The 23,277-nt window shown below is 38.0% G+C and overlaps 1 protein-coding gene across 1 annotated transcript; it reads left to right on the plus strand.

The window, feature by feature from the left end:
- Nucleotides 1–396: 396 nt before the first annotated feature.
- On the plus strand, nucleotides 397–22,355 carry LOC102235634 (synaptic vesicle glycoprotein 2A-like). Its single transcript, XM_005797397.2, has 13 exons — nucleotides 397–589; nucleotides 6,581–7,259; nucleotides 9,124–9,304; nucleotides 10,753–10,904; nucleotides 11,889–12,022; nucleotides 12,175–12,264; nucleotides 12,840–12,947; nucleotides 13,291–13,379; nucleotides 13,481–13,645; nucleotides 14,789–14,922; nucleotides 16,917–17,123; nucleotides 17,211–17,370; nucleotides 18,566–22,355. Exons 2-13 carry the CDS (start codon nucleotides 6,650–6,652, stop codon nucleotides 18,747–18,749), a joined length of 2,214 nt encoding a protein of 737 aa, XP_005797454.1. The 5' UTR covers nucleotides 397–589; nucleotides 6,581–6,649; the 3' UTR covers nucleotides 18,750–22,355.
- The last annotated feature ends 922 nt before the right edge of the window (nucleotides 22,356–23,277 follow it).

Raw genomic sequence — 23,277 nt, forward strand, 5'->3', positions numbered from 1 at the left:
CCCCAGAAGAAGAAGAAGAAGAAGAAGAAGAAGAGGCAGCAGACTGTTCTCAGAGGAGAGTTCACATTTTTCATATGGCGCATCTTCCCCGTGCAGACTGAGGAATAGCGAAGGGGTTGGCATGGTAACAGGAGTCAGGCGCGCTTGCATGTGCGAGTCGAGAGCGCACACATGTAGAATGATGATGCTAATGTCTGGAGATAATGGTGTTGGCAAAAAAAAGAAAAAAAAGAAAAAAATGTGTGTTAATGCGCTGAACACACATAGATGGGTATAAACACATTTTATGCATCAAGACGAATTATTTAAAAAAAAAAAAGGTGCAATCCTGCGCATATCTGCGCCGAAAGACCTTTCACTAAATATGAAGTGCGCTCGTGATGGGCTTCTAATGGAGGAGGGGTGGAGGTGGGAGCCCTGTGCTTCACAGAGTGTGCGTGGACAGCGTGGGCTTCTCTCTTCTCCAGAGCGCACACACGGAGCATCATCACTCGGCTCACAGCAGCAGCATTCTCCTCCTCCTCCTCCATCCTCCATCCTCTTCCTCACTATCTCCGGGCTGAAGAGAGGGGCGCTTGCAGGATTTACGGTAAGCATTAAATTATCACTAATTAAACCATTTGAGTCGCTCGTGGCCTCTTGGAGCGACGGGCATTTTCCCCCCTCTGCGTGTGTGCGCTTTCGTTCTCTACGCATTTAAGACATCATGTGAAAAGCGCGATGGGCGTGCTCACCAGCAGTTTGCTTCACGCTAAAATTAGGATCGATTTTGTGAATCGAGAGAATCTGATCCAAGTCGTGACGGGCTGCTGCACGGCCGTGTGATTTCTAAGAATGAGCGCATCTGTCAGGAAATATTTGGCCGCGTTTGGTGTACAAGCGGTGTATAATTGGCCTTGCTAGCGACGTACAGCGGCCTTTAAAAAAAAAAAAAAAAAAAAAAAAAATCTTGTTGCACATATTTGCTCTTTATTTCATCCTGTTGCTTCCTAAAGCCAAATAAGCACAACAAAGCTGTTTTCAACAGAAATATAAGGGCAGATAGTGGAGCCTTTCAGGGATGTTTTAGCGCTTTCTTTGGCTGTTGTGATGTTATCAGGTGTCCAGATGATTTATTTCTTCTCAGTGGATGGGAATCTCTGTACTATAAATAAGATGGTGATGTGAAGACAGGTTGTTCTGGTTGGCTCTGCAGGGGAACTATAAAGCTGATATTGATTGTTTTTTTTTTTTTTAATGGAGGACAAGCAAGAGGAGGAAAACTAATGGAGGCTTGTCAGTCTGAAGAAAAAAAAAATATAGCTACCATTACTCCTCCTCATCATCATCAGGCCTTCCTCTTCTCCTTTTCTCTCAGCTGAGTGTTTGTGGCTGTGTGAAGAGACTCAGCTCAACAGAGACATATCTATCTATCTATCTATCTATCTATCTATCTATCTATCTATCTATCTATCTATCTATCTATCTATCTATCTATCTATCTATCTATCTATCTATCTATCTATCTATCTATCTATCTATCTATCTATCTATCTATCTATCTATCTATCTATCTATCTATCTATCTATCTATCTATCTATCTATTCTATCTATCTATCTATCTATCTATCTATCTATCTATCTATCTATCTATCTATCTATCTATCTATCTATCTATCTATCTATCTATCTATCTATCTATCTATCTATCTATCTATCTATCTATCTATCTATCTATCTGATCATAGATCCTTCTTTCACGTGTATTCTTGTGGCTAAACTGCAAACAGTACTTTTTCTGTCTTTTCTTTTACTAAATTTCTTTCTTCTCGTGGAAAAGCACAAGATGGTTGAGACAGTTCTTCTGAGTCCTCGGCTTTATTATTGCTTGCTGCACCAAGGAGAGCAGTACATCGAATCCCTACACTCTCTGAGCACTGCTCTGAACTATTCCAAGTTTCACACTGTTTTATATAGCACTTTTCTAAATGCACCCACAAATAACACAATTCCCCAAAACACGTCAAAGTAAGACACTCTGCAAACACGCTGTGATTTAAAATCAATTTTGTTCCGTCTGACAACTCAACTAAACTATTCCTTTAGCAACTTCCTCTCTGCCTGCTCTCAGCATACATTATCCCCTTGATGAAATCACAATTCGCTGAAAGTTATTTGAAAGATCAACAATACTGAAACATACAACATTTCCGCCACACCTGCAATCAGATGTTTTGGGGACATTTTGTACCCATTTTGTCCACCGGTGTCTCAAGGTAATTTTCTATGCTCTACTCAGAGTGTACTGGGAGAAAATGTAGCTAAATTGACTCCAACAGCTAGGATTTACCAGATGTATTTTGATTCGATGATGGGTTATGATGCATGAAGTCAACTAGAAGTTGGATGGAACTGACTCTAAAAAAAAAAACAGACTCTAGAAAAACTATTCATACTTTAAAATTGAGGATTTTCAGAGTTATTTATCTCTATAATAGTTTACCATCAAGAGAAATAAAATGTTTGTCAATAGGTACATAATGAAGAAATGGATGGTTGAGGGTATGGACTGCAAATGGGAAGAAACAACATTTGAGAACAAAATGGGGATACAAACTGAAGACAATGTATTCCTTTTGAGCCGTATTAAGTAGTACAGAAATAAAAAAATATCACTGAAACCAAATCTCTACTTGCTGTTCTTGTTTATATACAGGCTTTAGTATTAGCTACAATGCAAATAAATAAAAGAGGATTATTGTTTGACCCATTTGAAGCCACTTAAAGTGAGATGTTAAGTGGCATCTGTACACAAATTATGCAGAAGAAGTTAAAATTGATCAAAATATCCAAATTCTTGCACCAAAAACTTGCATTTCTGCTTTAAGCACTCTCTCTCTTAAACTAAAATGAACTAAAATGAAACACTGTAACCACATAAAATCATCTGTCTGCTTAAAGGAAAGGACTCCCAATATTGTTCAAGTAAGACACCTTTTGGGTGAGGGAACTGGTTAACGATTATTACGTCCATCTGGGGATATTATTAGGTTTGAGTCCTACAGTTTAGCCTGGCTGACCAGGCCCGGTTGGGTTCCTTTGATCTGTTCTCTTCATGCTGACAGGGAAATCTGCTGCCTCATGGCTGGAAATGCTGCCCAGGATGAAACATAAAATATAATTAAATCAACACACATGCAGAAGCTCTCATAAAGGCAGTAAAATTAGTTCTTGATACATCCTGGTTGGTATGACTTGTGAAAAACATGAGAAAAAAATAAGTAATGAAGCACTCAACATTGATATGAATGTCGAATTATTATTATTAGTTTTAGTTTTAAGGATTCATTTTATGTTCTTTTTTTTTTCCCAGGATGAAATGAGCATGATCAAAATATTAAAGTTGAGAATTTGGTTCACACATTTCAATTGATGACAGATTTTTTTTTAATGCGTGGGGGTTTAAAACATAGAAGATCAGTATACACTGATGTCTGGTTGAAATTAGTACTGCAGGTTTCACCTAAATCACATACTTTTTCTTTTTTTTTTTTTTTTTTAGCAATTTAAAAGCTTCTGACTTAATTAAGGGTAAAAGGAAATGGCAATTCCAACCAATTTTTTTTAAATTGGTTGGTTCCCTGGCTTAGATATGGCTTTTAACCACAGGTCACAAATCTTTAATGGAAATTAAATCAGGGCTTTATTAACCCCTTTCTAAAAGCTTAGTTCATCCTTTTCTAAACTAGTTTGCAATTCCTCCTGCAGCACTCAGTTGTGTCTATTTTATTAATTTTTTTTAATTTTCAACAGCCAAGTTGTTAATTTAAAAAAGCAAGAAGTTCGAGACGTTTTCCAGCTTCCACTACTGAAGCATGATGCTTCCACCGCCATGTTTCAACATTCTTAGCTTTTGAAGAGTCTAACTTTCCAACACAAACGATCAGTCTAAGATGAAAGGAAATTGATCGGGATTTTGTGGAACATTTTTTACAGACTGACATTGAAACGTTACTTTAGAAGCGTGAGGCATTTTGGATTGACATGCAAGAATCCTTCTCACCCAAAGCCTTAAGGAAGATTTATTCTAACATTTGACACTTTTTTCTTTTAGTAAATGTTGAATGAGATGTAACTGGAAGTTTTTAACATCAGTCAGCAGTAGTACTACGCTAATTCACATTTAGGTCTTTTAAATGATGGGCTTGTCATAAATACATATTTTCAGTAGCAACAACCAGGCTTGAAGATCCCAAGATGAGGCTTTCAAACATAAGATCAGTGTTGCAACTTAAAAAGCATGGTGGTGGCAGCGTTGTGCTGATTGGTTGAATAATGAAGAAGGAGGCCTACATTCAGATTTCTTAACTTTACCTCATATCATCTCATAGAAACTTTGACATTTTCCAACAGGTGTATGACTTGACCTGATTTTGATGCTCTTGCTCATTTATGGATTTTGCTCTAACGTCGGATCTGAGCCAAGAAGCCGACCAATTAGAATCAACTAGAAACTGTAAAAATATTGGACAAATTTGAGTCCAGCAACTTAAATAAACTGAAGAAATTATACAGATTAGAGGAGGCCAGCAGGTGTTTTTATGACAAGTCAGTGGAGCCATCCCACACCGTCAGTATTTTAAAGCGTGCTCTGGTTCGTTGTGTACTGTATACCTGCTTACTATTGAGAAGCACTGTTAGGACTGTTATTACCTGTCAGAGGTTGTTTCTGAAGCACCGGTGAAAGCGCAGCGACATCTCATCATCGTCTGTCTGCTTCTTTACTGCAGCACAAATTCAAAGTGACATCGCGCCTCATTGCACAGTCACCCGAGGCTTAGTGTGCTAGTACATAAACGTATTGATGTGAGGCTCATCTAGCAAATGCGAGGACAAGTTTCTTGCCCTGAAAAACGGCCTTTACACTGCAAAATTTATTGCAGATCTGATCCCACAGCAGATGGGGGAATCAGGAGTCTGATTGCCAGCTTCTTCTTAATTTCATGGCTCATTTGCTGTTGCACGTGGCTTTGGCAAATGTATTACTTTGCATTTGTGCTGCTAATTAAATATTGTCAAACATGATATTTAACTGACGAAACAGAGCCAAGGTACTGGCTCATTCTGATTCACTTGTTAAGGTTTCCTTCCTTAGCTGTGTGGAAAATCGTCTTTTAGTGCTAGATTTGGAGATTTTATGGGTCAGGATCACAACACAGTCTGCTTCGTTTGAATTCCACACCGTTGCTTGTCACCTCGAATTGAGTAATGCACAACATTTCCATCAGAAACCATGTACTGCTTGAGGCCGGATGCTTTGGCTTGCAATTACAGTTAAGACCTTTCAGTGTCTTGGCAGACACTGTGTCGATGGGAGAAAGCAACAGGTTTGATCTAAAGGTGGTTCCATATGGAAAACACAGCTAAGATAGGGCAGACTTTATAGCTTTGCTTGGGGATGAACAAAGATATGTCAGCATGCAAACATCCACCTCATCTTTGAACATCTCTTTATATGGTAGGCTTAGCATGTAGAAGTTACACCTACACTTGAATTTGTAACAATAGAGCATAAGTTTTGCACATTTTGTTTTGTGCAGATAACATGTTAGAAATTATTTGTGTTCAGTAAGCAAGATTATGTTATTTTGTATACACTAATGTACAAACACTACTAAATAATGCAACTACAAAACTCAACGCAATCTTTTTTTCATTTTCATGGCGCAGCAGGCTCATACTGTACAGGTACATTCATCACACTGCTGCACCATGCAAAACCCAACAGTCTTAGGCTGACAGCAAACACGCAAAAGCAAGTAATCTTCTAAAAAGCTTTGAAAAGAAGAAGTTTTTGTATTTTTTTGTCAATGTTTCAGCCAACCTACCATTTAAAGATTTTTATGATGACAGAACAGACAACTGTATGAAAAGATTATCGATGTCTCTGACTCCCTTCATTGAGAGGCCACCACTTTTCCTCTTTTGTGTTAAGCCACCCCCAACTCACTTCCTACTTTCACAGGTTAACACCTGACCAGCTATTTACCTCTTCGGTATTCAGATACCAAAGTCTGCAGGATATAACTCATCTCAGAATTAGCTGGGTCCTGGGGAAACTTGTCCGGATTCTCACAGCCATACTGAATGTCCCACCTCTTTTCCCCCTGTATCTCAGCTAACCTGAGTAGCCTTGGCAATGAGCCGAGCCACACAGATCACGCTTATTACAGCAGCTGGTTTCCCCCTTATTACAAAAGGCACTTGGAACTGATCCAGATATGATGTGGTGACTTGCAGGAGTCCCAGGGATGTTGTTTTAATAATCTGGTGCCATCTGAAGGACTTCTCAATCACGCAGTGGTCCAATTGTTCTACGGTGTAATTATGTGATTTGTAATAAGAAAATTTGCAGTAACGTGGAGGCAAGGATTGATCTCACTTTATGTTTTCAAATCAGAAGTTATTTGGTAGATTTGCCGTTAAGCTGGTTGACTTCTTCCAAAAGCTTCTCAGAGTAGTTTACTGGCATTTCAGCCCATTCCTCCTGACAGAACTGGTGTAAAACCTTTTTTCACTTTATATCTGTTGTCTCCTCAGGAGTATATCAAGTGAGCTGGGAGTCGCAAGACCTTTCTCCTCCATTGCTTCTTCTAAATTGTCTTTAAAATGGAGGACGGCTATCAAAACCGGACTGCTTTCATAAAAGGTGCCAAAGACATTGCGAAAGAAGTCAAGCGGCAAGCCTCAAAGAAAGTTGGCCGCTCGGTGGATCGGATGAGCGACGAGTACAGCAAGAGGTCCTACAGCCGCTTTGAAGAGGACGATGATGATGACTACCCTATGCAGGGGAGCCAAGATGGGGGCTACTACCGCAGCGACAGCCAGGCCGCCAACGACGACGAGGGTGGCCACAGTGACTCCACCGAGGGCCACGACGAGGACGACGAGATCTACGAGGGGGAGTACCAAGGAATCCCCAGGGCTGATTCTGGGAAAGGCGACCTGGCCGGAGGTCCTGGATCAATAACAGCCGGGGCTCAGCAGTTCAAAGATGTTGGGGCGTCCGAGGCGGCAAGGCGGAAGGACCAGGAGGAGCTGGCTCAGCAGTACGAGACCATTTTACAGGAATGTGGCCACGGGAAGTTCCAGTGGTCCCTGTACTTCGTGCTGGGGCTGGCACTGATGGCCGATGGCGTGGAAATCTTCGTGGTGGGGTTTGTCCTCCCCAGTGCAGAGAAGGATATGTGTCTGTCTGAACCCAGCAAAAGCATGCTTGGTAAGACTCATACTCCTGTGTGTCACAGATTAAGGTACTTGTTCAAGTCCTATTTAAAACACCTCAATGACTCACTGTTGCTCTTGGCGACATGTTCCTTCATCACACTGTTTACACGTGTACTGATTATTCTGAGTCAGTTCCACATAAGCCAGAAGAGTCTCTGGGGAATTTTCAACTCTAGCTGCAGCCACTGGTCTTAGTTTTATTTATAATTAATGGTTTGAAGATGTCACACTCTTTCCTGCTAATAGATTCCCAGAGATCCATCTCTGTTTATGCGCTGTGAAAATTTTGGGAGATAATCTAGAGCAGAAACAAGAGCAAGATAAAAAATAAATTGTAGATGTGAAAGATTAGTCTGAACCGTTTATTTTTAACGGGTTAAGAACTGTTTCTTAAAGCATGTGTGTCCTCAAGCTAAGGTGTAACATTTAGGACTGAAAAATTGAAAATGAATAATTCTTTCAAAAACTACACTTTCTTTCGATGCCATTTGGGACCAGGTATGATAGAGAAAAACATTATATCTAAGAAGAGATCTTTTGTGCCTGCAGTTTTTCATTTTGTTAATATTGGGTGTTCACTTTTTTGATAAATTGTCATAAGCACAATTGCTTAAACCACTTGAGCTCATTGGTAGGATGTCTGTTTTGAATTCTGACAACAACAGAACTCTTCTGTTTAATTTTCCAATGACTGTTAGGGAAAAGGTTATACAGTACGACTTAGTAACTTAACAGAATAAAGTCTGCAGTTTTCCAGAACTTACAGGTTCTGAAACCTGTAAGTTTTGGTTTCCAAAACGTTCCGTGAACTTACCAGCCATTTGCCTTACTGGTTATTTTCAGGAAGTCAGAAGATACTTTCCTGGAACTTACAGGTTCCCAGAAATTGTCTGAAACTTTTGTGTATTTCTCTGAATTTAAAGGACTTTCTAAAAACCTTTAACCTACTGATCTGAAAGAGGGATCATGGACATCTAACGCTGACGTGATTTACGAGTTATAATCCTGAATGCACAATATACTTTCCAGAAATCTGGTGGTTATTTTGTGGAACTTACTGCTTCATAATTCAGTTTACATAAAATACAAAAACTTAGTAGAAACTTCTAGGATTTTACTGGCTACTTTCTGAACTTACCGGACATTTGACTGGGATGTATACCTTGGAAATTCTAGAAACTAAATGAGTACTTTCTACAACTTTCTTGGGACTTACTTTAGTGAAGTTAAAGACTTTCTATGTGGAACTTAAAGGATATTTTTTGACAACTTTCCCAGATGTTTCTGATTGTTTTCCTACCAAGCCAGCTGCGGCAATTTAATTGTTACAGAACAACAACCTGGTAAGCGCAAATATTTCAATTGTTAAATTCAAATGTGGTGTATTCCTGCAAACTGCTGGCATAAGATGCTTCAGGAAAGAGGTTCAAACAACTTCACAGCAAAGGATATTATTTGAAACTGCATGCCGTACTAGAAAATCCGAATTAAGAAGAAATTTTGGCCCATTTGTTGAAATCATTGTTGATCTCTAAACACAGCTTTTTTTTTTTTACAGTGCATATACAGAACCATACTAGCATTACTCAATGTATAGATCTTACTTTCAAATGAGTTTTGTCCTTATACACACTTTCCAACTTTAATTATTTAATCAACCCCAGTGTAAGAATTCAGCTTAGAAATATGCTCCAGGCACACTTGGTAGCAATCAAACACTACACAAGTAAAGGACATAATATCAAAGATTAATAAGACAGTGAATTAGTATTTTTGCTCAGAATTGGCTGATAGAAAAAAAAGTATGTAAACATCAAATGTTGAAAGCTAACACATTTTGTTTGCTCTCCTGACAGGCCTCATCGTATACTTTGGGATGATGGTGGGGGCTTTCCTCTGGGGGGCTATGGCAGACCGGATAGGCCGTCGGCAGTCCCTCATCATCTCTCTGTCCATCAACAGTATCTTCTCCTTCTTCTCGTCCTTCGTTCAGGGTTACAGCACTTTTCTGTTTTGCCGCCTCCTCTCAGGTGTTGGGTAATTGCACCTTTAACTCTTTTTGTGAATTCCTCTATCCAACACATTAATGTACTATCTGAACAGTTCACTGTAATTGGGATTAGTAATGCCTCCCCGCCCCCACTTGATAGTATTTTTGATGTTTGGGTGACCAGTTTGTAACAGAAAATCAACGTAAAACTCTCTTACAATATTCCCTAAGAGAACAATTATCGTCTTGTAGAGTTTTATTGTCATTCCAGTATTTTCCACTTCATTGAACTGGTGAATCGAAAGGTCAACATCATTCCCAGTGAGTTACAACCAATAACCTACTCAGTGATCACGCAGGGCAGAAGAAGAAGCTTGAGTCATCCCTTATGTCTTTATATTTTGCTTCCAAGCAGCCAGACTTTGTAATTCTTTAAGGTCATCTTCATCATTCATTTCTAAGGCTGCTAAGAAGAATGTTTTTCTTCCATATATCAAACATAACTATGGTCTTAAACTCAGAGCACCACTATTGTATCTACACATGACAGGCAACAGAGAGAAGAATTGATTTTAAATCTCTAGGCACTTTATTCCTGGCAGCCAGTCACAAATATATAATTTATTCCTAGTTCTTTGAGTTTTTAAATGAAAAATGCCAACAATGATACATTCTGGTATGTACTAAGTAAGAACTGTATTTTTGTATCGATTCCTCAAGGCAGACCAATCATCTAAAGGTCAAGCTGTTCCTTGGCTTCAGGTGTTTGCTTGTCTCTTTTTATTTATTAGCACAAAGAACCAAAAAAAAACTCTCACTGGGAATAATGTATCTGTACAACAAGCCTCTAGTAACAAAGTTCCTAAAGATCAATGACAAAATAAGCTGTATATGAAGTTGTTTATTACGAGCAGACTACAATTAAACATTGGATGATGTACAGCTCAGGGTAAGTTAATTGAAAATACATTGAACCTTTTAAAGACACCCAGAAAGTCATGGTATCCTTTACTCTTTAAACAAAATCAGAAACGTCTGTGTCCTTGGCAGCGGAATAAATAGCAACTATGGATGATTTAAAGCAACAATAGCAAAGTTTTTTGGTACCAAACGAGACAGCAAAACAAACACAACAAGAGTCAAATTCTCTCTGCCCAACAGTCACTGTTGTCTTGTGTCACTGGTCCAGATAATAGCAGTGGTTTTAAATAACTCCTTGCTGCAACATTTTTGATTAAAATGGCTGAATTATCTCCTCAATCTGTCAGCAAGCTATACAGAAATAGATTATTGATCCATTCATCACAAGCAAATATGAGGAAGCAGGGAAATTTCTGAAAACACGCAGGACAGTGGCAGGGTTAAGGACCACTACCCAAATGCATTCTGGCATTTTGGGCTATAAAGTGGACAAATTAAAAATAGTTATACTTTCCTTTACAATGGGATAAAACACCTCTCCCCAATGCTGACCTTTGGACTCTAACTTTTACAGAATTGGTGGCTCAATTCCCATCGTGTTCTCCTACTACTCTGAATTTCTGTCCCAAGAGAAGCGCGGCGAGCATCTCAGCTGGCTCTGCATGTTCTGGATGATTGGAGGAATTTATGCGTCCGCCATGGCCTGGGCCATCATCCCACACTATGGTGAGCATGGAAATGCAAATGATCAAGACACAGAAATGTTAAGGAACATTAGGGCCAACATGTTGGGCTCTACAGTCTTTTCAGATTTCCTTCCACATTCATTGTGTGCTGCTTGTTGCTTTGATTCAGTTCCGTAGTCTTCCTTTTCAGCCACTTGGTCTCAGTCTTTTACTGTCTAATCTGTGTAAACATACAGTACATATACTGTATATAAAGTTTGCCTCTATTCTGCTGTCCTACTCTGCCAACCTTTTTTACTTGTCATTTTTTAAAATTGTTTTGGATTTGCATGCAAGAATTCTTCTCACCCAAAGTCCTTAAGGAAGACTAAGGCCTGCACTACGGCTTGCAAATTAGTATAATTTTTATGTAATCTTGCAAAGATCCTGTTAATTCATATTCAAATAATCTGCTTGCCTTCTTTTCAACTCTTTATAGCCCTTTGTGATTGTAAGACAAATTTAATTAGCCTACTATATGACCACTCATTTTCACTCAAAAACAAAAACAAACAACAACAACAACAAAAAAACAACAACCCCCCATATTTGGTTCATTGCTGGGGGGTTTTCAGCAAGTGTAGTGTAACATTTATTGCAAACAGTGGAGGTACTTATAACACCCACTAACCAAGTGACTCAGTAATGTGAACATATGTCAAATATGTGGAGCTGCTATATCTGGTTTACTTTCATCAAATGATCCAAAACATGTAGGCGGTATTTTGCAGAGATCCATTTTCGGCCAAACACCATCTGGTTAATTATCGCATGTTACACACAGTCACTGAAAAAAACACAGTTTGTGAGCTCAAACTCACTCCTCTGAGCAAATAATGACGAGATATTTTGAATTTATGTTGGGTTTCAGCAAGTTGACTCACCAATATAAGTTTTTGACTTTCTATTGACTTATGGTTGTAACTAATTGTTCTGTTTCCGTTTGGTTAAATATCTTTTGTTGTCATTTGTCTTTACTTCCAAGGGTGGAGTTTCCAGATGGGCTCAGCGTATCAGTTCCACAGCTGGCGAGTGTTTGTGTTGGTCTGTGCGTTTCCTTCTGTTGCAGCCATCGCTGCACTCAACGCCATGCCTGAGAGCCCACGCTTCTACTTAGAGGTGTGCATAACAGTTGACAATCAGTCTTTTTAAAGCTCTACACATTCTTTGAGGTTTTACCGCTAAAAACTTGGTGGAATAAATATATATATATATATTTTTAAATTTTTTTAGTCAGAAGTGACACGTCTTTATCTTCTTTTTCAAAACAGAATGGGAAGCATGATGAAGGCTGGATGATTCTGAAGCAAGTTCATGACACAAACATGAGAGCTAAAGGACACCCAGAGAGGGTGTTCACTGTGAGTATCCTTGAGAAATATTTGTTGCAATCATTGAAACCAAAAGTTGAAAAAGATGCAACGGTGACAGACAATAAACATCACTTCATAAATGCTAGCTGGGAAAAACATCTTGCAATCTTGCAGTTACCTGCATTCATTACTGTGCAACATTCAGAATGTATTGTTATATGATTTATATATTGCATATATACCGTTTGATCAAATTCTAGACTCTAAAGGCTCAGACACTGAACTTTAAGATAACAGTTGTGAGCTTAAATCTTATTTTATCGGTCAAATCAAATCGGTTTTTATTTGTGTAATACCAAATTATATCAACATAAAAATATGGTTAACATTTAATAAACTATATACCATCATTGGAAAACTATTTACTCTGGTTATCTTTGTCGATGAAGACCTGAAGTGCGTAACTATGACAAGAACAAAAAACCACAGAGAATTGTAATGGGGCAAATATTTTCTCTCTACATTGTTTTTATGAGATAAGCTTAAGCCAACAAGGTTTTCAAACATATTTCCTGAATTGGCTACTATGAAAGCCTGACTGTCTCGTGTCTGATTATTCCAAGGTCACCACAATAAAGACTGTGAAGCAGGTTGATGAGTTGGTGGACATTGGAACCGACACCCCCGTCTGGCAGCGCTACAGACTGAAGATTATGAGTCTCTCCCAACAGGTCAGTAAAACTGTCAGAGTTACAAATGTGCTTTTTTTAAAACCCAGATTGTTTTTTTTTTCATGTCACACTCTGCAGCACAGCCACAGTACTGCGGCACAGTTCTGTTAGATTTTGATGCATTCAGCCTACTTTCTGCTAAATGCAACGCCTACACCCTCCGTCCTGAATAAATAACACTTAACGAGGGTTGGGACTGGGTTTTGATTCTCAAATTTCGTTCTCACTCTCTTAGAAGCACGCAAAGCTTAGAAAGTAGCTTCAAAGAGTAATTAGATCAAAGCCAGATACGGATTTATTTCTTTTAAATGAATCTCGTTTTTTCTCTCGTCGCATGCTGCAGATACGGAACAACATTCTTGCCTGCTTCAGCCCTGAATACAAAAGGACCACCTTTATGCTCATGGCTGTTTGGTTCAGCATGTCTTTCAGGTAAACAGAAGAGCCCCGTCACTGTTCCTGTAGTATCTCATGTATGACATGCTCATTTTTCGTGCTTCTTCCGTCTGTCTTTTCTTCAAAAAACCTTGCAGCTACTATGGGCTGACGGTGTGGTTCCCTGACATGATCAAGTACATCCAGAAGCAGGAATATGAATCACGGACAAAGACCTTCACCAAGGAGCGAGTGGAGCATGTCACTTTTAACTTCACCCTAGAAAACCAAGTCCATCGCGATGGATACTATTTTAATGACAAGTAGGGCTTTCTTCGTATTCTGATGTGTGGCAAATATGGAACATGATAACCTCTGTTAGATAAAATGAGTTACATTGGCATATGATTGAAATGGTTCTTTTAAAAATCACAATATTGATAGTTCAATTGAAACTCAAAGATCATATTGGAACTAGACTATAACAAAATCAAAAATCAGCCAATTATTTACCACGCAAAGGTGTTTCATTTTCAGAACATAAAAAACAAAAGTCTATTTGGATCTAAATCTTCAAAATACCAATTAAATGGACTAAAATCAAAAGTCTATGATGGTCTGCTGTTCTCTGAAATTCAAACAAAAGTTTCACAGGTAATTTTGAGTTGTTTTACAACTCAAAATTGATCAACTGGGGTCTGGCAATTTTCATCTGACACATACATACAGTGTTTGGTGACTCCCCCCTCTGATCAATTCAAATTCAAAAATACTTCATTAATCCCAGAGGGAAATTAAATGCTGTTATAACTTATATTATCCGAGTTTCTTCAAAAGGTTGTTGTAGATACTGACTGGGCAAGGATGATCTCATGTAGCACTCTGTTGTACCGCGAATCTAAGGATTTGTGGGTGCAGTTGAAGCATTATTTCTGCTTTTAGGATGTTTAATCAGCTTCTCCCAGTTGTAAACCGCCTTGTTTCTTTGATTATGCGTCATAGCAAATGTCCATAAGTAAAAATGTATCAAGAAAAATCCTTCCAGCTGCAAATCATCTAAAATCAGAGAGAATACTTGGCCAAAAATCATTATGCTTCTGCCAGAAGCGGAGGAAGAAAAAGACAAGTGAGAATTTAAAGCTACTGGATCATTGTGTAAACTTTTGTACTGATCATAAATCAATTATGAATCATTTCAAAAGCTTTTAAACTTTGCGAAAATCATCATTCCCGTTAAAATACACAATTTAACATAATAAAACAGGGACAGGAACACTGACACGCTGTCACAGTGAATGCTTTTTCCAAAAGCCCAAAATGTAATCTGACTACATTACATTTAGTCAGATTAATGTAATGTAGACATTTGTGTGAAAAGTCCGATTCTTAAAGGTGGCGCTCGCAATATAAATTAGTTATTCAAAAGTCTGTAGTGCAACTGAGTTATCTAAAGTTTGTGTGTGCAGGTTCCTCAGCCTGAAGATGAAGTCCATGGTGTTTGAAGACTCAGTGTTTGAGGAGTGCTACTTTGAGGACGTCACCTCCACACACACATTCTTCAGGAACTGCACCTTCATCGCCAGCTTGTTTTACAACACAGGTAAATACTATTATAGCAAATGTTACAGTTAAATGTGATTTGGTGGGGAGTATGGTTTTAATTTTAAAACTGTTGTCCAGTCATACTTCAGGACAGGTAGTTATAATGACAATGTGATATTTTGTCTTTATCCCTTGAATCTCCCCTGCAAAAAAAACCAAAGCAAAACAAAACAATGGTTTGACAAGACGAGCGAAAGCAGAAACAACATGTACTATTTTACAAGACTGTATCTGTCGTTTTTATATTTCTATAATATAAAAATTGAGATGGAAATTAGAATAGAAAAGAAAATCTGAGAAAATATTTATTTGGGAATGTTACTATTACTGATAATAATAATGTAATAATGCACAAACAAGAAGGATTGCAGTAAGTAATGAGGAAGACTAATTCTACTCAAGTCAGTCAATTGTTTTCTGAATTCTTTGAAATAAACACAAAGGGAACAAATTCTTACACTTACAGTTTACATTTATCCATGGAAATTAGTTAGCTTAAAATTAATACACATAAATTCGATTTTACAGTGAAATACACAGAAAAAGAAGAGCAGCGAGAAACAACAGAAACCCTGTGATGCTTGTTACCCTGGGTTACTCTTTAGCTGGACCAATCGTAACCACAACACAAACAAATCCAGCACAGAAACAGACTGACGGGATTGGATGAGACGCAGCTCTTTGAGATTTAGAGAGCATAAATCGAACAGGGAACATGAGACAAACTTATCCGTGTGGGTGGAGACAGACTCACTTAAAGGCTCCTGTGACCGTCCTCTGCTTGTGGTTTTGATTCCTGCCAAAGGTCTGAATCAACATGTCAAGAGTTGAAGCTGTGAATCACATCTGAGAGACTCTAACGCTTCTTTTGCTGACATTTTGCAGCCCTTCATTCTTAGCTGTGACAGATTTATTCTCGCCTATTTTTCTCAGGGAGAGCAGCAACCTCTTTCCTCTCACGCTTGAAGCCGACGACATATTCTTTTATTTCCATCACTCATCCATAAAACATTTTTTTTAAAAAGCATTTTAACATTGTCTTGGGGAAATCTACGTCCCCCAAGACAATGCTGGGGAACGTAACATTGTTCAGACAGCTTATGATTAGCTGTCTGTGCACATTTCAGTGTGCACAAGTTTAAGCTTAAGCAGTGGAAATATGGTAAGCCATTGTGTCATATTTTCTTCAAGTCATTGGAGCAGGTCCGGGAGAATCAGAAGACAGCGCTATTGTTTTATTTATTATTTTTGTTACTCTGGATTTTTGTTGGCTGTTGCATAACCATGGCAACCTTTTGTTGCCATGGTTATTCATGAAAAAAAAAACTTTCACAAAGTTAAAAAGTAAGAGCAAACATCCTTTCAACAACAACATCTAAAATTAAATAAATAAATAAAAGCAATGCTTCCACCCCAAAAATTATGAACATAAAGAATGAATCAGAAGTGAGCGGGATGGTTCTGGAGGGATGCCAAAGACTTGAGACTGGTTCCCTTTCCAGTGGGACGGCCACCATAAACATACACAGGCAATAGAATGGTTTTAGACCAAAGCATTTTCTGTTTTAGAATGGCCTAGTTAAAGTCCAGGCATAAACCCAATTGGGAATGTGTGGCAGGACTGGAAAATGGAAGTTGATTTCGGATTTTCATCCAATCAGTTGAGAGAGATGTCTGCCTCAGGTTAGATACTGACTTCACATAAAAACACCTGAAAACCCCACATCTGAACTCTAAACCTTAAAACAACTTCTGTCTAAGCAATGACAGGCAGTTTAGTGTCTCATCTAAGGTCAAAAAAACAAATCAGTCATTCCCATTTTTTAAAATGGAATGCAAATTACTGCTTGCCGTACTGAACAAATGCGATAAGGAGTTCACCACACTGTATTTTTGTAATGTTTTAAGAGCCGTTCTTTTTCACCTTTGATCCGAGCCTCTGAAGTTGCAGTCCTCTGTGGGAAACATTACGCAACTTCTTTCTCTCCTCAGATTTGTTCAAGTACAGGCTTATCAACAGCAAGCTGATCAACAGCACGTTCCTCCACAACAAAGAGGGCTGCATGCTGGACTTCAGCGATGACTTCAACAACGCCTACATGATATACTTTGTCAACTTCCTTGGCACACTAGCTGTGCTCCCCGGGAACATTGTGTCTGCACTTTTGATGGACAAAATCGGCCGCTTGAGGATGCTGGGTAGGAAAACGCAGTCAAGTTTGAATATCGACATTTGGCATGGCTGCAAAATTGATTTAAAAGTTATGTTTTTTTCTTCTTCCCCAGCTGGATCTAGCATCATCTCCTGTGTCAGCTGCTTCTTCTTGATGTTCGGCAACAGCGAGTCGGGGATGATCGCCCTCTTATGTCTGTTTGGTGGCATCAGCATCGCCTCGTGGAACGCCCTGGATGTGATAACGGTGGAGCTGTACCCGTCAGATAAAAGGTAGCACAGCAGCAGCACAGAATAGCTTCATAGTTAATCATTTCTGGACCGGTAACTATGGAAACCCCTCTGACTGAGGTGCCAGAAGTGAAAACTATTCATTTGTTTTAAATGATCACCTTTAAATCTTTTTTTGTTGGAATAAATCCTGCAGTTTTTTTTTTAGATTTTAAAATGAGTAGTTTATGATTCTAAAACAGTGTTTGGTAAATGTTTTTACATCTAAAACGTTTTGACAGATTTTATGCTACATCATTATGACACCAAACTCCTTTCTATTGGTGTCTTAATTGCTCGAAGTGGTCTTCATTAATAGTTACCCTGGTTTTTTGAGAACCAAATGTCTTTCTGTTTTTATTGTTGTTTTTGTTGTCTTTGGTGTTTTTTAAATTGATTCAGCTAGACAAAATGGAACCAAATTGCATCTTTGCGACAGTAATATTGAAAAGACGCAAAACACAAAAGATCGTTTCCACTGTGATCGTCAATAAATATAAAACCCAATGAAACATAAAACAAGGGACACAATGGTTACAAAACAATTAGTGAGGACAGAAAAAATAAGAGTAATGGATTAAATAAAAAATAGCAGAGAATCAAACAGATAAAATAATCTAGATTATTTACATCAAATATTTAAAAATTACAAATGTTATCTAAAATTTAAAAGTCACCTTAGTAAATAGGGCTGAATCTAAATGTATGCCACACTTTTCAGATTTTTACTTATAAAAAAAAAATCCAAATAATTTATCAATTTATAATTATGCAATACTTTGTGTTGCTCCGTACACAAAGTTTCAGTAAAATACATCAAAGTTTGTGGTTGCATGAAAAAATCGGAGCATTTTCTGCCATGTGTACAAACGTCATTGGTTAAGCAGAGCCTTTTTATGCCTGACTGAGTCATAGGTCAGAAGTAAGTGGATGTATAAAAGGAAAAAAGATTCTGAAAATTGGCAGGTACTGGATTGAAAATGAGAGGGAAAAGCATCAAGTCACCTGCAAAACAAACAAACAAGAAGAAATCGTCAAACGACCTTCAGAAAGCCTAAGGAAAGCTTTTTGAGGACATGACAAGAAAGCATTCCTACTCAGACACAAAAAGAGGAAGGATTTAGGACTTTTACACAAACCTTTATGTAAAGTATTCTACATTTTGGAACTGATAGCTGCTCTCTGTTCTTGTCTTCAGGACCACAGCGTTCGGTTTCCTGAACGCCCTCTGCAAACTGGCAGCTGTTCTGGGCATCAGCATCTTCCAGTCGTTTGTGGGCATCACTAAGGCCGTACCCATCTTATTCGCCGGCGGTGCACTCGCCGCCGGCAGTTTCCTCGCGACAAAGCTGCCTGAGACGAGAGGCCAGGTGTTGCAGTAAGGCAGACGACCAGCAGAGTTCAGCCGGAGGGAGAGAGTGATAGGCCTGAACATCCCAGAGAGCTTCAGCGCTGCCCGTTTGTTTCACAGCAACAGTAGAGACTGCCTGCCCCCCTATTGTAAGCCCAGAATCCTTTGAAATGTGGATTGCATCGTTCAATGTCAGGAATTAAAGAAGAGCAAACTTTTTTTTTTTAGACAACCCGCACAAAATCTCAATACCTGTGGCTTATGTTCAGCTGCTCTGGCAGGTATTACAAAAGTCTAATCCTTCAAAGGTGGTTAATTATGTATTTGTACTAAGACACAGTCACAGTGGAATGGCAGAAAATACTGAAAAGAAGAAGCATTTATTGGGGGAAAGATTTAGCTCATGCAAGATGAAAACGCAGCGTTCTTCTTTACTCGTGTGTCTTAATCTCCATGACTGGTTTACAGAGCTGTTACTAATTTTACTGTTTTCTAAGTAGTTCAGTTCATCACTGCCAGACCCACTGGGAGCAGGTATTACCTACCAAATCCCACTAACACGTTTCAGTAAAGCTGACTTCCTCAGACAGACGGAGATGCATTTCACAGGATTCTTAGTTAGATCTAGTTCCTCAGTGTCAAGCCCATGTTTACCCTCCCTCTTGTGTGACAGTTTGTGGATGCTCATGGGTGAGAGGGATGGATTTTGGTCAAATGTTTATGTGTGAGAGGAGAACATAGTGTGCTTTTTGTCTGCATTAGTTGTGTGTTTTAAGGGAGCCAGTTGTGTTTGAGCTTTTGTGGATGGGAAAACTGTGAGGCTGAAATGTTTGTTTTAGGTGAAAATCAGGTTTTGGAGTTAGCTTAATGTACATTGATCTAATTGACTGCTTGTTTTTATGTCAGCAGAATGTTTTCATATTTTGATTTATTGTAGTCCATAAAGATTCAACACAACTGTCTGTCATCTTACGTCCTCAGACTCAGGAGGAAATCTATTACATAGTTGTACTCTAAAGTTGATTTGCTTCTTATTGAGTTCATAATTCCCCAATCTGATTTTTTTTTTGTCCTTGAGGTCAGTGAGTGATTTGCAGATACCAAGACTCACTGTGATATTATATTAAAATGATTAAAATTAGTCCTAAAACTCTGTAAATAAAACTCTGCAGCTTTAAATTCCAGTAAAACAGAACCCAAAATTTATTCGGGATTACACTTACGAGCACACCAGTCCAGGATGTGCTGCTTCATACAATTAACAACTAGTATTGCTGCTGCTTCATGCACAGCTCTTTCTTTGGCATGAAAAGCCGTTTAGTAATGTTTGAGCACATAGTGCAGAGCATGCCACAATGGCACAGACAGAAAACTGCAGCAGTTTCTACTTGGGAACAGATCAAGTCCTTCCTTATCACGTTTTAACTTCATTAAACAAATGGGACCAAAACTCAAAAAACAGGCAGCAGAGCATATAGGGAAGGTGTGAGTTAATTTTAAGGGCTCCTGTTCAGTCATTCCTCACCGTATAAATTTTTTACTAAAAACTTTTTGCTCACTGCACCGCTCTCCAACTTAAAACTAAAACATTCTGAATACAAAGTGGATTGTACTTATTACTGATTCTTGGTGTCATTTGTCTGAAGTTTTACATCATCATGTGTGCTGACAATCAGTGAGTGTGAGATTCTGACCTTAACACATCCTCTAAATTGTGTACATGTGTTTACTAGTAGCGTACTGTTATTTTATAGTTGTGGGCGGCACAAAATTAAATCTGCAAAAGAACGAGGAGATGAATTTCTAAAAGAATATGTTGTTGAGATGGTTCTTATTACGAATAAAGATAATTACTTTCACATAATTGTTTACTACTACACATATTTTTGAAGTAAAGAAAAAAAATTTAATTCATAAACTTGTTTTTAAATTCCTCTATTTTTTCTATTTATAGTTGTATTAATATATTATTGATATAAAAGTACTTAACTTTTTTTTTCCATTAGCGAAGTGGACTTGCCCAAAACCAAAATAATCTTTGAAACACAACATAAGAATACGTTTTAAAAGATTAAGACTTAAAGTAAAGGAAATAATTGCACAATATAAACTTAGAAACACTACAGACTTATTTTTATGTCATTCCAAAGTCAGACCGCTATTGACTTCTGTTAGCATAGTTTAGCATAGTAAATGTGGTGCAAACGTATTAGCACTGGCAGTACAAGGCTGCCAGACGTACAGTAACTTTATACAACTACATATGAACAAAAACTGATGCTAGTTCATGTGCAACTAGCGTTAGCCATGTAGCATAGCTAGCTAATACAGCAAGTTGTGAAAGCAGCAGATAAAAATGACATGAGTTATTTCTTAAAAAGTCATTGAGTTTGTTCATGATCCATTTGTTGATTTCTATTGATCTTTTATACCTCCCATAAAAACCGCTTTTTCTACATACCTGTTAAAACATTTTTGCTGCAACTACAATGCTAAATGAAACTAGCTGTTTATTGAATCAAATATTGGAGCTTATTTGAATAGATACCACCTGAATGAAAAACAAAATCACTAAACATGATGGTTCACACAGTTAGTTAATTAGATTTTTTCATCAGGATAGATTTGAATGTCTTCGAAAAGGCCTTAAATGAAGCCAAACTCAGAGACATGACCTGACTGATTAAACACAAGGCAAAAGCGTGACTAAAATCCACAAAAATAACTTTTTTACCCGTCAGATTTCTGTATCCAGCCGATCTTGACGCATGTTTGTATCGTACTGTCTAATCTCTTGGATGTCCTGTATGCCAGCTGTTTTTGTCCAAAGCAAGAGAAGCAGTGTTTTTGTTGTATGATGACATAGATCTGTTGCTTGCAATGATTGTTCTTTATCAAAGTGGGGTCAACGTTGGTCGAACTTGATTATGTGACATGACAGTTAGTCGATGGTAACTGTGCTCCTTGTACAGCTTGGACCCAAGTTACCTTAATACACTCATTTAGTTTATCAATAAATATCTGAGGATGATGCTGCTTGAAACATCAATCTTGTCAGAGATACAAGAAAGGGAAGGCCGGGAAGAGGCAATCGTAATGGGAGCCAAAACCTAGTTGTTTGAGTTTATGAAAGAGGACAGGTAAGCAATAAGAAGGGCCATGACTTATTAAAACGTTTCCTGTTAAAGTTTAAGCTCCTGTCCAAAATGTAACCAACTGTTGCTATCTGTAAAATCTATACATGTACAAATGAAGAACCTATTTCTGGTTTGAGTTTTATGGCAGCATAAAGACACCAGAATTACTTCCCTTGATTATGGTGGTCTGTTAAAGGTGTTTTCATGGCATGATATTTGTCTGATCAACTCTTATGAACATTCAAATGGGTTCTGAATGACTTGTTTACAAAAAAAAAGGATCTACCCATAACACTCATTTGCAGAGAACAGTGAGAATCCTTCATTTTATGTGGGATCAAAGGAGTATACATTTGTGTTTTATTCAGTTTGACTCTGATCTGTTAATTAACTAATAAAGGGTCTTCTCTAAATGTAAGTTCACTTCAAAATTCAGTGTATCGTGTGTGGAAACTGTAAATGTTTCTATGTAAAAGTATGGACTTTGTGGAAAAAAAAAAGATAAAGGAAACAATTCTAAAAAGTTAAATATGAAAAAAAAATCTATTATGTGTTGTCTGTGTTTTGTAAATGAAGACTGAAAATCTTGGTAAATATAGTATTTATTATCATGGATATTGAGATTATTTTGGTGATGCTGAAAAGGTGCTGTATGTATTTTCTGTGAGATTTGTTCATTATGCTGGGTTTTGCACATTTGTGCCAGTTATCCAGTTCTATGAGAAAAATTATAATGAAAATAAAAATAATAAAAAAATAATGTCTTGCATTGCATTTAAAGGTAAGTTTGATAGATTTAAGTCTAAATTCAGTTTGAAATTTCTTTTGAACTTATAGAATATTTCCACAGGAAGTGCATTAAATCACACTATTGGCCATCTGCTGCCTTGGAGAAGAAACTAGCATCATCTATGATCGTAACACTATTGCACATAAAAGTTGATCCTTAAAAAATATAGAGCTGCATGAAGCCACAGGTTTCATTTGATCTGTGTATCAAATATTGCAATGAGCCAATGTCACCTAAATACTAAAATGGTGATTGCTTCACCTCAAGATAAACAGCATGAGCTATTTTATGATTCAGCTGAATTCTACTCAGCATGAAATTTAATGCCCAGACAACCATTTGAATGTGATAAAAGATGGCAATGCTGTACTTCTTTCCAAAGGAAAACATTGAATTCCAATACACATGCACTTATTCAGAGGATTGCATCAAAAGTGACACTTTAAAGACATGACAGGAATTGAAGTTCTACAAAATCTGCTTCCTTTCCTCACATTTTGACCTGAACACTGAAATAACAAACTTTAACTGGAAGTGACAAACCTAAACAGGGACGTGTGAGAGCGAGCTCAGGCAATTGGTAGAACATAGTGATGGGTCCATCAACACCGATGCGTCGGCGCATGCGTCAA

This window comes from Xiphophorus maculatus, chromosome 13, assembly GCF_002775205.1.
Source record: "Xiphophorus maculatus strain JP 163 A chromosome 13, X_maculatus-5.0-male, whole genome shotgun sequence".
Taxonomy (NCBI): domain Eukaryota; kingdom Metazoa; phylum Chordata; class Actinopteri; order Cyprinodontiformes; family Poeciliidae; genus Xiphophorus; species Xiphophorus maculatus.